At 38.9% G+C, this 16,055-nt stretch overlaps 2 protein-coding genes across 2 annotated transcripts; both read right to left on the bottom strand.

Moving 5' to 3' along the window:
* Positions 1 to 154: 154 nt before the first annotated feature.
* On the bottom strand, positions 155 to 3,360 carry LOC146363867 (glutathione S-transferase Mu 3-like). Its single transcript, XM_084917041.1, has 8 exons — positions 3,325 to 3,360; positions 2,147 to 2,222; positions 1,995 to 2,059; positions 1,816 to 1,897; positions 1,574 to 1,671; positions 1,391 to 1,483; positions 625 to 735; positions 155 to 430 (listed from the first exon to the last, which is right to left on the bottom strand). The coding sequence occupies exons 1-8, from the start codon at positions 3,358 to 3,360 to the stop codon at positions 344 to 346; spliced, it is 648 nt and encodes a 215-aa protein (XP_084773167.1). The 3' UTR covers positions 155 to 343.
* Positions 3,361 to 7,228: 3,868 nt separating this feature from the next.
* Positions 7,229 to 11,649, bottom strand: LOC146363866 (glutathione S-transferase Mu 3-like). Its single transcript, XM_084917848.1, has 8 exons — positions 11,509 to 11,649; positions 9,077 to 9,152; positions 8,931 to 8,995; positions 8,758 to 8,839; positions 8,515 to 8,612; positions 8,325 to 8,420; positions 7,754 to 7,864; positions 7,229 to 7,601 (listed from the first exon to the last, which is right to left on the bottom strand). Exons 1-8 carry the CDS (start codon positions 11,542 to 11,544, stop codon positions 7,512 to 7,514), a joined length of 654 nt encoding a protein of 217 aa, XP_084773974.1. The 5' UTR covers positions 11,545 to 11,649; the 3' UTR covers positions 7,229 to 7,511.
* Between the last annotated feature and the right edge of the window lie 4,406 nt (positions 11,650 to 16,055).

The following is a 16,055-nucleotide window of genomic DNA, read 5'->3' as shown; positions in this document are numbered from 1 at the left end:
CTATATTTTTGCATTGCTTGCTATACGTGAAAAAACTGAATCGCCAAAACAGAAAAGTCAGAACAACAGTTTCTTTAATCTGTTTAAAAAAATGTGTTCAGTTATAACAATCAGTGCTTTCACTGGAAAATCCTTTCACTTCAACTTCCTCATGATGTCAGTGCAAATTATTATTTTTCCCCCACAAACTTAAAACCATTACTGAGTTTAGGAATGGCTTGAAAATATTTTTGGCAGTGCAATGTGATTAAAACAGGGTACAAGCAAAGTTAACATTGATGTTATTTCAGCAGTTGCATTAATTAACATTTTTCAGGACTTTCTCGGCTATGAAAGCACCCTGTTACTTTCCCCACTGGGCCATCCTGTTGTTTATCGGACCCTTCATGAATCTTGGTGACTTCATGTAGGCAGCAATCCTCTCCAGAGCCTACAATGATATAGGAAGACATCTGGTTAAAAAACAAAGAAAAAACTACCTAGCGGTGAGTTTCAGTAATGTCATTGACATGGGGAGTCCGGGAAAGAAGCCACAGTGACTGAATAACTTTGTAGTATATATTTGAGAAAATACAAAGTGTAAGTTGCACTGATGGTATCTGATGAACACTGAAGTCTTCTCACCTCAAAACGTTTCATTAGATCATTGAGGTTCTTGAAGTTCTCCAGGCATTTAGGCTCGAGGGCCCTGTGTTCATCCAACAGCTCGTACATAACGAAGTCCACAAAAGTGATCTGTTGAAGGCAGCAGAATTTATAGTATAATCAAACAATAATTCATGAGCAGCATTAAACTTAAAGAAGGCCAGTCCTCTCATCTCTGCGAAATTTTATAACCTATCAAAGTTCAACATTTTGTTTTCCATCCACAGACTTACTGTCTGGTTCGCTTTCATCTCTCTAATCATCTCTAAACAGCCCAGGTGTTATCAAGAACCGGTATTTATGGAAGTTTGTTTCTACCACTTAAAAAAAAACATTTTTGCCATTTACAAATACAAACTTTGGCTTATTAACTCAAACTCCAACTTTTGGACTATTGAAATAATAACCTGACTTTTGATAGATGGCATTTTCTCCCAGTGGTTTTAACAAGCTTCCATAGTAGTCTTGGCTCAGGCAATAAAATGTGTTAACGGCTAATTGCAGAGTCATCAGTTTGATTTTTGCAATGCAAACATCCCCCCTGACTCCTGTCCCACAGACACAGGTGACAGCTTAGACTTGCATCCACAATGATGAGCACTTCAGAGTGGAAAAAACAGCCTACACAGAAAATCATTTTCTTTTCTTTTCAAATTCTGCCCCCTAGTGTGGACACTGAATACAAAGCAAATACAAGCACAGCTTCATAAAAAGACTCTCCTTTCTTGTTTATGGAGTAGCATACCTTGTCACCAACAAACCACTTTCTTCCCCCGAGGAAATCCGAGAACTGCTTCAGTGTACACTGCAGATTCTTCAGGTACTCTGGCTTCTGATCCTGATGTCAGAAAAATTAAATTGGCTTTAGTAGAAATTAGCAGTTATAAAAATGAATATTTTTTCTTTCTATTTAAAATTTAACACGCACAATGTTTAAGTAGGTCAGCTTAATAAAGGCAAGCCTGAGGTCCATGGCCTGATTCTCCAGGACGTCCACTCGGATCTTTTCATCCTCAGTCTCTCCACCTGTTATCAAACGACACCTTAGAGGTCCGAGTTACTTAAAAGCATTGGCAGTATTAGTTTGTCAATTAATATAATGTAAAAGTCTACAAAGAAATCGCCTCTTTTGAACAAAGTATTCATTTGTTATAAATTTTTAAAACTTACACATGTTGTGCTTACGAGCAATGTATCTCATGATAGCATTGCTCTGCGGTATTTTCCTGTTTCCATCGACCAAGTAGGGTAGCTATGGTGAGATGTGAATTGCAGCATTAGTGTTAGCCGATGGTTTAAATTTGCAAACTTTCCAAATAATTTTATATTTACAGGTTAAACTCTCTTACGTTGGGAAAGTCCATTCCAAGTTTGAATTTAACGTCAGTCCATTGGCTCTTGTCGTAGTCGGGAGCTGCGTAAGAAAACGTGACGTGAGTAAACCCGATGTTCAGCCCGAATTATGACAGATTTGTATCACTGGGTTAAAATGCTTAGTTACCTTCCCCACAGACGTATTGCTTTTCCTCATACTTGTCTCCGGTGTACTCCAGCAGGAGGCGGATGTGCTGGCCAAGCTGCAAATGTCCAATAATCAGGTGAGACACACGTATCTGTGTTTTTTTAGGCTTGCGGCCGCTGCTGCTAGTATACTGCTAGAGTATTTGAAAGTGTGCAATTGGATAGCAACTGGAATCTTGCAGTACTGACTTAAATAATTGTAGTCTCACATGGAACGCAAGAAAAAGATTATTTGCGCAGTTACGCAGGTGGCACAGTAGCAGTAACTTCAATAACTTACAGATTTGCGTTGTTCTGCACATCCATTTTTAGACAAATTTCTTATTTATAAGGTAGAATAAGGCACCTGGGCTGTATTGGTCCAGAGATCACACATACTGAACCACAGTCAAACTACTCTAGCTTCTAACGGAGGTTTCATCAATTCTCCTTCAGACGTTTGCCATTAGTGATGGGATTTCCGGCTCTTTTTAGAGAACCGGCTCTTTCGGCTCGCCTCACTAAAAAGACCGGCTCTAAGAACCATTTCGTTCACGACCGACACATCACTATTTGCCATGCCAAACACGCGTGTAAAACCTACACTGTGTTATGTGTAGATACGTCATTGGTTCTCTTCGTTTTGGAGGACATAACTTGTGCTGCTCTTGGCAGAATGCAGTTTTCATTATTAAAAATGAATTGTGTGATGAGAAATTAGGAGGTTGGTCACCTGCAAAACTTTTGATCCACATCAATCCATTTTTGCAAATTTCAGCTGATTACATCAAAGTGTTCATAGAGTCAACTCTAACATGAAATAACATGAAAGAAAACCGCCTTGCAACCATCTTAAAGGGTTGGTTACTTTAATGCGTAAAAATAAAAGGCAACAAAATAACCTCATTATATCTTTTGGACCTGTTAAAAAGGTCAAAATTAGGAACAGTTGTTTTATTGACAGTACATTTATTTACCTCAGCTGCTGAAGATAATCTAGATTTTTTTATTAGCTCTGTTTGATATAATAACTAAACAGCAGTGCTACAACAATCAGTCAGCCTCCTTTGACCCTGCACGCTTAGGGTGACTTTATTACACTGTAAATACAAACTCAACATTTCCTGGATTTGTTTCAAATTAGGAGCTCTTTAATTCAACAATGAAAGTAGAACTTACCCCGCGAGTATCCCAGTAACCCAGTATCATTGTCATTTTGAATCCCTTTTCCAAATGTAGCTGAGGGAGACCTGGGCAGCTGCGGTGGTGCAAAGTGTGGTTGGTGAGCTGGTGTTTGCAGCCTATAAAAGGGGACAACAGGTGGGCCGTGCTTCTCTTATCTTTTGGTTCACGGATACAATAAATCTGGACTGTGAAGACATTCATGCGTGTGTGTGTGTGTGTGTGTGTGTGTGTGTGTGTGTTGCTCTCAATGTCTTCCTTTCATGTAAACGCTTCATCTACACATCTGCATGCTTTATGATAACGTAATATATGATAACAAATATCCTCCACTAAGAATCTGCCCTGCATGAGACTCGTCAGTGATTGACACAGACTATGTATGAATCTGTCTTTGTTATCAAAGAGATAGCTGAGTCACGGTGAGTCTGCAAATTGGGATTCGCAGACATCTAAAGAACAAGAGGAAGACCGATATGAAGTTCATTTTTGCCAAGTCACAGTCCAGTTGCCAGATTTACAGTACTGTCTTTATCAGAGGACAGACTTTGCACAAGCTAGTCTACAGGCTTGTAATCTTGATGTAATTTCTCGTGCCAGATAAAACCTTCGATAAAACAAAGGGTCGTTTTGTTAAACGCGAAACGTAACTTAAATATAAATCCTGTCTTCATTGTGTCCAATACATGCTGACAGGTCAGGTCATATTTTCTACTCATTCTTATTAACAATGAAAGTCAAACATAAGAAAAGGCACTTAGAAGTCCCAGTAATGTGTATTTTTAACAAACACAACCAGGATTACCGAACCTTTTACAAACAGCACGTACATGTCTCTGGGTGGACACACAATGCTTTGAACAATCAGTCATACTGATGACACCAGGACCCAAACTGAAAGGAGGAGTTTGTAGAGTTGGCTCACTTTCAGTTCCCTAAAAAACAAACAAACAAACAAAAAAATTGTGGATTTGACGCTGGTTTAACTTGTGCAAGGACTGAACACGGAGGGAGAGGATCAGCATCCGTCACTGACTGTACCATTACTCAGAGATACGTTACTCAAAATTTGATGCATTTCTTAATTCTTTAATTTTGAAGAGATTGAGGTTTATAATTGGTTTGAGCTTGCTGCAGAATGTGACCCACATCAGGGGTGGAGATGAGCTGGACATGAAAACAAAGCAGTCTTTGTTTCACATCTTTTTACTCGCTCTGTCTTATTTCCACAGAGCTCCAATGATTATCAGCTACTAGCACAAGTGGTTCTTACTCCCTGTGTTCTTAATCAATAATGCCCTCTATGCTTGTTACTTTAGAAACCACTTCTAAATGCATTTGCTCTGAGAGTAAGAATACTTGAAGAATACTGAAGATGGAGAATTTTCGGGGCCTCCTCCAGGTCCCACAACTATTCAACCACGATCTCCATTTTGACTATGGACATTATTAAATGGCCGTTATATCGCATTTTAAACCAGTTTGGCTGCTTTCCACCTCATCCATCATTTTTGCAGCACCAAAAATTTATTACGTTAAAAAGTTCAGGACTGGGTGTGTTAGCATTTTAAGTTTCTGTCTGTTCGCTGTAAATTTATTTGCTACATGTAAACAAAAATGTTAATGGAGCAGGTTAAAATTGCTTTATCAAAACCTTTTAATGAACTTGAAGAGACTCACTATAGACAGATAATATAAACAGAAAAGCCAATAAAATTATATTTGAATATCTCATTTTGTAGTCTTAGATTTACTAAGTCAGGCTGTATGTGATTGTAATTTTAAACTGTCTCAAACAATCAGTGGAGACTTTGTTAATGTTCATAATAAACACTGAAAATCAGTCACCTCTGTATAAACAGGATGTTACTGCTGCATCCCAAACTGTTACACAAACTATCAAAAATGGTTTTGGGAGGCCTTACAATATCTTAAACTAAACCACCATTTTTAAACTATGCACTAAAGTACCAGGCCCTTCAAAATGAGTGGAAAATAACCAACGTTACGCTTACATCTGTTTGAGTCTGTCTTAGAACGTTATCTGTTTCTTTAGTGCTGAGATGTCCTTTTAAACAATAAAACATGCTGGTGTTTAATTAATGGTTTACACCTGACTGTAAATTAAGCTTCTTATTTATCTTTAGAGATAGCTGAGTCATGGTGAAGCTCCACGTTTTGCCTAGTCGTGTCCCAGTTACTAGACAGTTTTTTTTAACATTGTCTTAATCTGACTTATAAAACCTGCAAGGAAATGATCAGCGAGTAACTGACATGGAAAATAAAATGTAAAATACTAAAAGTAGTAAAAGAGTTAAGAGTAAAAAAAATGTCAAATGTTAATGTCACATTTATGGCCAGTTATTTGTTTTGCGCAGTCATGATGATTTCGATCTTTGACCGCTGCATGCTAATCAGTTTGTCCTTGAGTCCACGTTAGTGTTTGTGCCCAATCTGAATATATTTTTTTAAGCCTTTACTGAGATATTACTGCTAGTGCAGAGGCATAAGTGTGTATTTTGTTGATCTAAAAGTAATCTGACCCTAATGGCTTCATGCTGTAGCTTGCTTTCCTTGTTTTTCTTTGCTTATTTTCAGATAGGTGGCCAAACCTGTCATGTTATTTCAAGTTATAAAAGCCTGCTATCTCAGTCTACTCTATCTCTCTGGCAGCCTTCTACTCGTATATGGTCTCTACAACCTTTATTTGCTTGGCACTCTTATGGAACACTTTCATGTAACATCTCAGTCATCCATATATGCCCTGCACTCCTGGTGCCTTGAACTTCCACCCTCCATCCTACCTTTACAAAATTATTAATCAACATTGCTAAAATTGCAAGAAATCCTCTCTTTGTACAGTTGATGCAGATGTCTTCCATCTTTGATCAGTCAGTGTTGGAGCCAGTGTACATGCAAACTTTATTATCTGTTAACATTATGAAAGCTTGTAAAGAAATATGACACAATGTGGTTGCAAACTGTGAAAATACAGAAAAACAGACAGTTCAATATTCTAATCACCCTCTTCTTCCATGGTATCCTTTTGTTTCACACCAACCGTCTTCATGTCCTCCTTCACTGCAACCATGAATCTTCTATGTAGTCTTCATCTTCTCCTCCTGCCTGGTTGCTCCATCTTCAACATCCCTTGTTCAATATATCCACGATACCCTCTCTGCACATGTCCAAACCATCTCAGCCTTGCTTCTCTAACTTTGTTTCCAAACTGCTCAACCTGAGCTGTCCCTCTGACGTACTCATTTCAGATGTTAATGATGGTGTTAATGAGAGCTGGGCAGAGATGTAGGATTTACTATGCAAAATGTAGAGAATGTTTAGTTCAACATTTGTCACACGACAAACAAAAGAAATGTCAGAATTATGGTAACCATTTTGACACAAAAAGATCAAATTCTTGGAAATATTTTAGAGCTTTTTTGTAATTTTGCTTGTCTTCAGGAACAGTTCTCCAGGCTTCTTAAAAGAGCACTTATTTCAATATTGGCTGCCTTTTGTCCTCTTCTCTATTGAGACATTGTTTTTAACAATGCCTCATAAATTTTGACAAGATCTCCAACACCACTGGCTGAGATGCAGCCCCAAACCATGACAGAGCTTCCACTGTTTTACAGATGGCTATAGGCACTCATTGTTATACCTCTCAGAACTGCCTCCATACATTTTTTTTTCCTAAATCCCCCCTTCCTTAAAAAATGACTCCCTGACAGCCACAATTCCACAGAAACCATTTCTGAAGAGGCTTCAGTGGACAGTAGATGGCTCAGATCAAGAATCGGATGCATTTTCTGCTCTTGTGCTGCATTAAACTACATCAGATACATTTTGATGCGACTTGCTGTGCAGGACATTACGCTAAGATTGAAACACCAACAAAGAGTCAGAACAAAATTCACTTTAATGTGCCAAAAAAAAGTTATAAATTCTAACAATAAGTGCTTTCATTAGAAATGTTTCAGTACAAATTAGTCCCGACCACCCCAAATCTGAAATCATTAATGGTTTTACAAACGGCATGTTACGTAATTAAACACCATCAAATCTACCCGTCAGAGAGCAAAATGACACTTTTTTTTCCAGTCATGACTTTGGTGTTAATTTGACAGTTTCATTAATTAACATTTTTCATGAATTTTCTAGGGCATAAAAGGCACTGTTATTTACTATTTGTTTCCAAATTTGGCCATCTTGTTGTTTATCGGAGCCTTCATGAATCTTGGTGACTTCATGTATGTGGCAATCTTCTCCAGAGCCTGCAATGACATAATGGCCGTTGATTAAAATAAAAACACTGGAGTTTTAAGAAACGAAAGGAAATCAACTCCAGAGCCAACACCAGACAAAGAAAGGTAAAAAAATAAAGGTTAAATTACTTCATTAATGCAAAGACTTTGACTGTTCTCACCTCAAAACGGTTTAAATAGTCTGTGAGGTTCTTGCAGTCATCCAGGCATTTGGAATCAAAGAGCCTGTGTTGGTCCAACAGCTCGTACATGATGAAGTCCACAAAAGTTATCTGTTGTGAAGAAAAGTTGCATAAACATGTTAGAAGTAACAGAATCTGTAGTATAAATCAAACAATAAGTCACCAGCCACGTTAAACGTGCAGAGAATCAGACACTTCTGCAGCTTTATGAAGCTCTAGAACACTAAAGTTCAACACTTTGATTTTCTATCCACAAACTTACTGCCAGCTTCACCTTCTCCTCCAATTATTTATAAATCAGTTTAAGAACCAGTATTAAATTTAGGCTGCATCCTGACTAATACTGATGAGCTAGCACAGCATAAAAAGCACAAGTTGTTCTCTGCACAACTAACAAAATAATTTATGTTCATATCAATAACCATGCATAATTTAGAGTGAGAAAAAGAGCCTTGAATTGTCAAATTCTGCACCCAGTTTGTCTATTAAATTTAAATCTGTAAACGCAGCTTTAAAACAAGACTCTTCTCATATTTATGGACAGGTATACCTTGTCACCGGCAAACCACTTCCGATCTCCGAGGAAATCTGAGAACTGCTTTAGTGTATTTGGAAGCATCTTTAGGTAATCAGGCTTCATCTCATCCTGAAGAAGCCAGAGAGATGACACTAGCGTTAGTGGAGTTTTAGGGAATTCAAAGAATATTTATGGATATTTTTATTTTTAATTAAACACTCACAAAGTTGGTGTAGCACAGCCTCACAAACCCATTTCTAAAGTCCATTGACTGGTTCTCAATGATGTCCACTCGAACCTTTTCATCCTCAGTCTCTCCACCTGTTGTCAAAGTTTACAAGATTCACATAAATAATAAAGAAACTAACAGTAATATTAGTTTAACATTGATTTACAATATAACTTGGAAAAAAAATCTTCTCAAACAAAATGCTCATGTGGTATAAATGCACGCTACTGTACTTACACATGTTGTGCTTACGACCAATGTATCTCATGATAGCATTGCTTTGTGTTATCTTCCTGTCTCCATCCAGCAAGTAGGGTAGCTATAGTGAGATATAAATTCCAATAATAATGTTAGCTGATTGTTGCATTCTTCACAATTGAATTTTTAGTCGCACTTTAAAAAACTCTTACATTGGGAAAGTCCAGTCCAAGTTTGTTTTTTACATCAGTCCAGCAGGTCTTGTCATAGTTTGGAGCTGTGAGACATGAATTAATTAATTAGAAAGTTATGAGTTTTTTTCCCCCCTTTAAATCAGTAGGCTGAAATGATAAGTTACCTTCCCCACAGACATAGTATTTGTCCTCGTACTCTTCCCCAGTATACTCCAGCAGGAGGCGTATGGGCTGGGCAAGCTGCAAAAAGCCAAAAATCAGAGTTAAGAGATTTTTTTAAATGTACATTAGCACCTCTGAACTGTAAAGTCTGCATAAGAATGTGGGCAGAGGACATGCATCGGACTTAACTTACGTAATTTACAGATTTACTGTGGTACAAGCAAAATGGGCCAGTGTACACGTTTCATGAATCTTATCCCAAATTTACAGAGGGCAAGAATGTTTCCATGCACATTTTCGTAAATGAAGGACATAATTTCAGAAGTCTTGTGGTTTGTTTAGCTATAACCTGGAAGATTTAAGCCCTACTGTGATGATGCTTTTGGAGAGAAAAGATTTTCTCCTGTCAGCCCTTCCAAACAAGACACATTTGTTCAGTCTTTTTCCCATTTATACTCTCATGAACTTTAATATTCAACATGTTCACTGAAGCCTGCAGAATCTTGAAGATGTAGCTCTAAGGCTTTTTGCAGTTTCTCTGAGAATGGCACGGTGTGACCTTGGGGTGAATTTACTGGGACATTCACCCTTGGGAAGTTTAGCTTTTACAGTACTGCACCTGGCCCTGTGAAAACTCTTCACATGCTTGTACATGCCCAGGACACTATAGTTTGGCTCGTGTCACGCCAGCTTCAAAACATCACCCAGGTTTAAAGCTGCAATTGGATCCCTAATTCACTCAATTCTTTGCCATATTAAAGAAAAGAAATAAAATAAAAATATGAAATTAGAGATCATTATGGCTCAACACTTCTCTATGATTACACTAGTAGCCATTAGTTAATTCCACCTAGAGTTACTCACAGAAAAGACAAAAGACTTGCCAAGACAGTTTAGGCTATTAGAAAAAGCACATGTTCAGATGGGTATTTTCTGGGTCAATTTTGGGATTTTGTTTGTATTATTTCTGTTATGTTATTTTGTCTGCCTCCTTAGCAGCTTAACTTTGTACATAATTAACTTTCAAGTCAATTGCTTCCAACTGCTTCTTTTGGTGTTGAACTAGAAGTGAACGTTGAACACAGACACTGACAGAGCCCTCCTAAGTGTGAATAGTGAACCTGATTGTAGAGCAAAGCACAAATGTGGAAGTTCTGTCCAGCTTAAACCAAAATAAAATTAAACCTCTTTTTAAAAAGGTTTTTTAAAATAGTTTTACTCATATACATAGGTAATATATGGCTGTTAAACTATACTGCACCACCTTGTCCTGAGGTAACTTTTAATGGAGCATGTAGAATTGGATTGATCCAAGATTGAGACGATTATAGCTAATTGAAGCACAGGTAAAAGACTTCTTGAACTCCACTTGTGGTGCAGGAAAGACTACTGCAAATATAAACCATGATACATGAAAATGATTCCAATAATCAAAACCCGAAGTAAAATATTTGAAGTAAATCTTCAGGTCAGCTACATTGACTTTTACTCTACTCTTTAAAATTACAGCATTATACAAGTTTGTCTAACAAACAAAAGATCCCTGGTTCGGCCCTAGGAGGAGACACAAATCCCTTCTGGGGTTGTGCCAAAGAGTGCCCCAGGTGCAAAAACTGCAGAACAACATGTGCTCAGCTACCTGCTCAAACAACCCCCCTGTGAATAAAGAAGCTCTATAGCTGTATCATCAGCTTTAGCTCTAGATTAATTACGAAAAATATTTAAAGCGGCCACAAAGAGACAGAGTTTGCAGAGCCTTCTGTAATGCAAACTGCACAAAATTCCCATGCCTTATGAAAAAACGTGAACATAACTAATAATTATCTTTATTTTTTAAACGAGAGGCTGTAAGATTAAGCTCTCGTGGCTTGTTCAGATGACTTCATATGCCAGTAAGTCTAGATTAATGGGAAGAGCAGAAATTCATGAGATTTTGCAGACAGCTGAAACCATTTAGACACTTGAACTCTGCCCACACGAGCAGCCCTGGCACTGTGTGCACACGTCCCTGTGCTTTGACAATGTAAGAGGTTTAGAAATGAATATGTCCCACATAACTAACCCTACACTAGTTTTGCATAAAGTCTGACTCGTTGAATAATGTAACCTCAAATGTTACTAGCATCTCGGCTCTAAATAGCGTAACACGTCAGCTATCAGGCTACACTGCCAAAGATAACAGTTTGTGTAAAGGGACGCCGAGCCGGCTGTTTTGCAGTTACATAATAACTTAGCGAGCTTCAAACAGTTTCTATACACAGTTACACATCTTAAAAATTAAACACGCTAACGCTATCCGCTAAAGGTTAGACGCCACCGAGGTTTAAAAACAGAAAAATGGCCATGATAAGACGGGAAATCGGTATTTTTGTCGATTAGATGGAGGTTCAGCCGTTTGCGGGCTGCACACACGGAGTTTTTTAGCTCCACTTACCCCACGAATATCCCAGTAAGCCAGTGTCATTGGCATTTTGAATCACTTTCTGAGACCAAATGGAGCCGAAAGACACAGTAGCTTCTGCAGCGGAGCGGAGGTCTGCACGAAGGCGGGAGATGAGCCGGTGGAGGGGGACAGGCGGAGCAAGTGGGCGGGGCGAACCGGGCGGTCACACGCTGTTGCTCTGATCCGGTTCTTCGGTTTATGCATACACAACTACTGCACGCTATGTGATTCTGTGAATCTCGTGCTAATCTCAGGCTTCTTTGTTGTCTTTAACAGGTTCTTCCTCTTTTACAAACAACATCTTCAATTCTGCACAGTGCAGGGCCGTGCACAGATGTTTGAAGGGGTAGGTGCTCAATGTTAACAAAGGGCACATAGAACCAGGCTGAATACCAACAACGCACATTCATCAGGAATATAATATGGAATCGCATCATACTATATCACTGTCATCAGGTGGGGGAATGTAGCCTGTGTTTTACTGATAGGGTTCAATGTTGGTGTTGAGGGGTTGCTGCTGCTCCTGATAGTGCTGGAGGGCAGGGCTGTGTTGATCTGAGACTGTAGACATGGTGGCTGATTAAACAAGTGTTATGGGATAATAATAAAATGCAAAGATCGGTAACAGTGCTTGGAACCTTAATGCAACATATTTTAAAAACGGTGGGAAATAAACTAGGCTCTGTCTGTTACTCACTCTTTGCCTCTCTCCCTACTTCCATCTCCACATCTGATCTGTCACTCTCAACTTGCTGTCCATCTGAGAACAAGGCACGATTTGCTGTTGCATTAATGTATTATTTAATTATCCACACTTAACAACTCTGGCACCTAATCCATAATAGAGTAATGATAGAAAAACGTTAAAGAACCAAACCATTACAATTGTGTTTATTACTCTTTAAATACTTGAGTAATAATTATATATCCATAAAAGATGCCCACACACATGCACAATGACATTTACATCTTCTCCATACTGTATATACTATGGCCACAAGTTTGCACCATCGTGCTGATCCCTTATTATTTATTCCTGTCATGGTCTTGAGTCTGACGACTCAGTGTTTTGTGTTTCCTTATATTATTCTATGTTCTTATTTATTCTGGTTATGTCTTTTGTTAGGGTTTGCCATTTGTTAGGTTTCTGTTCTGTGCCTGCCTGCTCACACTTCTCTGTGTTCCCTCTGTCTGTCCATGGTGTCCCTGTGTCTGCTCGTGAATCTGTCTGTTAAGTTCAGTGTCTTGTCTGGTCCTCTGTGTCTGTGAGTTTCCTGTTTTATTCTGAAGGTCTCTGCCTCATGTGAGTGTGTTCAGGTTACATTTCCCCTGTCTTGTCAGCTCTGATTTCTCCCCGGTGTGTTCCCCTCCTGTCTCCCATCCCTTGATTACTGCTGTGAGTATTTAAGCCCTGTGTGTTCTCCTGCCTGTTGTTGGTTCGTCTGCGTTATCTCCCTCCGTCATCCTGTGTGGTTCCCCTGCATCTGTCTACATCTCCCTGCATCTCCGTTTGTGTCTCTAGGTTTCAGATTTGTTTTATTCTTAGTTTTAGTTAGGTTTTGTCGGTTCTGTTCTCGCCATCCTTTGCCTTTTGTTGTACGTCATCCTCCTCAATAAAAGCCCACTCACATCACTAGTGCCTGCATCTTGGGTCCTTTAATAAATTACACACGGCTCGCCCCACTAGCTGTGACAATTCCTAGTGCTAAAATAACAAAGTAATAAGAACAACAACAAAAAAAGTAATACATATAAAATAATGTATTTATGATGATTCAATTTGTTTGGCTATCCATTCTGCGCAAGGCAGAAAGCTTATTAAATGTTTAAATCGTAGAGATACAATAATGTTGCTGCTGTAAAATCAGCCTTTTGACTCTTTTGAAATATGAATCTAATATAATCTGTTTCTTAATGTATTTTCTTTAAAATACAGTGTGTGTGTGTTTTTAATATCATAATTATAATAATCCATGATTATTATAATGCCATGAACCATTGAGCAAAGCATATTACTTGATAGATTCTATTAGGAGTGCTTCCAAAAAGCATCAACAGCACAGATACAGTGGCTATTATTCACAGAACAAAGTTTTTAACCAGGCTGTAAACATATTTATTTCTGCTGTTAATTTATTGTAATGGACACGAACATTTTAAATACTCTTTAAATAAAACAAAATTAAATGTTCACACTTCAGATGTTTTGGTAATCGAATTTTTTTACTTGATTGGTCGATGGTAATTTTTTATGGGTGAGATTTTTTATGGGTAAGAGAATCTTGCTGATTTTCCTGGAGTGTCTCGTTTTGATCTGGTTTGTTAACACTGGCCTCTTTTTCTGAACTTGACTGCTGTACTGTCTCATACCGGGCTTGAGAATTGTCTTGTTTGGCAATGTTGGACTAATTTTCTTGTTTCTTTCTTGTGTCTTGCAGAGCCTGCAAAGACTCCTGAAGTAAGATATTTTCTTTTTCTGTTTTCTGGAGTTGGTTTTTGATGTTTGTGTTCTCCTGGTTTTGCTTCGATGTGAAGCTTTGGTTTTTTCCAACCCATATTTTAGGTTTTGGACCTTCAAATCCTTTTTCTTGGAAAGAGCCTCGCTGGCGCAGAGTTTTGCTTTGAGCTCTGCAAACTCACAGTGGGCTCTTTGTTCTTATTTTTGTGTTTTCCAACTTCTTCTTCTAGATTTGAGTTTTGAGGAGCTGTTGTTCGAGCTCCTCCTGCTGTTTTTTACATTGGACCTCCAAATCAGCTTCTCTAGTGGTTTTCAAGTCTGAAGAGTGTGTGTGGAGCCTCTGTGGTTTGTGTCGAAACCTTCACACTAAGCTCTGCAGCTGTGACAGCTGTGTTGCTGTCTTCAACAGTAGTGTGACTCACCTCAGGGGTGAAGTTCTCCTCTGTATTGCAAAGATCGGTGACAGCACTTGGAACCATAAGAGGAAAGGGGCAGGTGCTCAAGCCCCCTCCGCCCCTGCCTCTGCACATGCCTGGCACAGTGCATCCATGAATATGGATGGGCTAAATTATGATTTATAAATCCACTTGATGTAAGCCAACTTTGAACCTTGTATGTGAGACTTTTCGTTTTATTCAGACACAGCTGAGTCATGGTGAGTCGACATATGTCACGGCTGCGATGGCAGACGTGTGGGGTTGTGGTAAGGACCCAACGCAGGCACTGACGCAGATGCAGTGAGTGAGCTTTACCTAGTGAGGTAAAGAGGATACATGAAGAACAGAGAATGGCATACAGGGAAACTAGGAAAAACCTAAACTGAGAAAACTAACAAAACTGACCTGAAACCTACATATGGCGGAAACACGGGGAGACAACACAGATGGACCAGCAACAAGCAGCAGAAAACACAGGGCTTATATACTCACAGGGGCAATCAGGGAATGGGATACAGGAGGGCAACAGCTGTGAGAAATCAGAGCTGACGAGACAGGGGAAACGTAAACTGAACACACTGACATAAGACAAGGACCTTCAAAGTAAAACAGGAAATACAACAGGTATGCACAGACACGAGCTTAACACAAGACATGGCAACAGGGAGGGAACACAAAGACGTGGGACCAGGGCAGGCACAGAGACACAGAACAAAAGGAGCTCGAAATACGAAACAGAAACAAAACCTGAGACCAAGAAATTCCCAACAAGAATGAACCTAAAACATAAGATAATAATCAAAACCAAAACCACTGAGTCCACAGACTCGGGACCATGACAACATATTTGGACTCATTACACAGAGCAGAGCCAGTCCAATGGTTTTACAGCCTTAAGCAGAATTTGAATTATGAATTAGCACCCCCAACCTCAGCTAAAGCCATCCACCATCAGTATTGACTATATATTGCCCATGATTGTTTATTTCTGTATTATAAATCTAGCACAGGGATGTCAAACCCCCTTTTTGTTTCATGTTGTGGGCCACACAACAGCCCACTTTGACCTTGTGTGGGCCGAACCAGTGAAACTGCCCTTTCTATCAGTGTAAACTTTAATCCCTGAGATATTTTAATACAGGCTTAGTCTGTAGTCTGCTTAGTCTGCTTATGCCTCTTGCCGGCTCTGATACAGAGAAGTCTGAAGATCAGAAAGCTAATTCATGCATAATTTACCGTGGACATAAAGCAACAGTGATGTTCTGCTTTTAGAAAAGTTCAGTGTAAATTTATGATACAACTTGAAAAAGAAGGATATGGTGCTGTCCAACTCGTCACACTGGAGACTCTTTCTTGGATGCCTTTGCTCACTTTGTCATCATAGGGTGTTGTGTCCAGAATTTTAAAGTGAAAAATAAAATTGAATCCATTTTAAAATAAGGCTGTAACATGACAAAATGTGGAACAAGAGATACGTTGTGAATACTTTCAGGATGCACTGTATCTGCTGTGGGCACCCCTTATGAATAAGGAAGCAGTTCAAAGTAGCTTTCTTTATGTAAATTTCATTTTCAAAAGGTTATGGTCTAGTAACTACATTTTCAAGAGCTTTCTGTTGTTGTCTTCATCAGAAGACATGATTT

Source organism: Perissodus microlepis, chromosome 20 (assembly GCF_051167445.1).
Source record: "Perissodus microlepis isolate ML-2025 ecotype Zambia chromosome 20, ASM5116744v1, whole genome shotgun sequence".
Lineage (NCBI taxonomy): Eukaryota > Metazoa > Chordata > Actinopteri > Cichliformes > Cichlidae > Perissodus > Perissodus microlepis.
The sequence above is the reverse complement of the archived record's forward strand: the minus strand, read 5'-3'. Positions and strand labels throughout refer to the sequence as shown.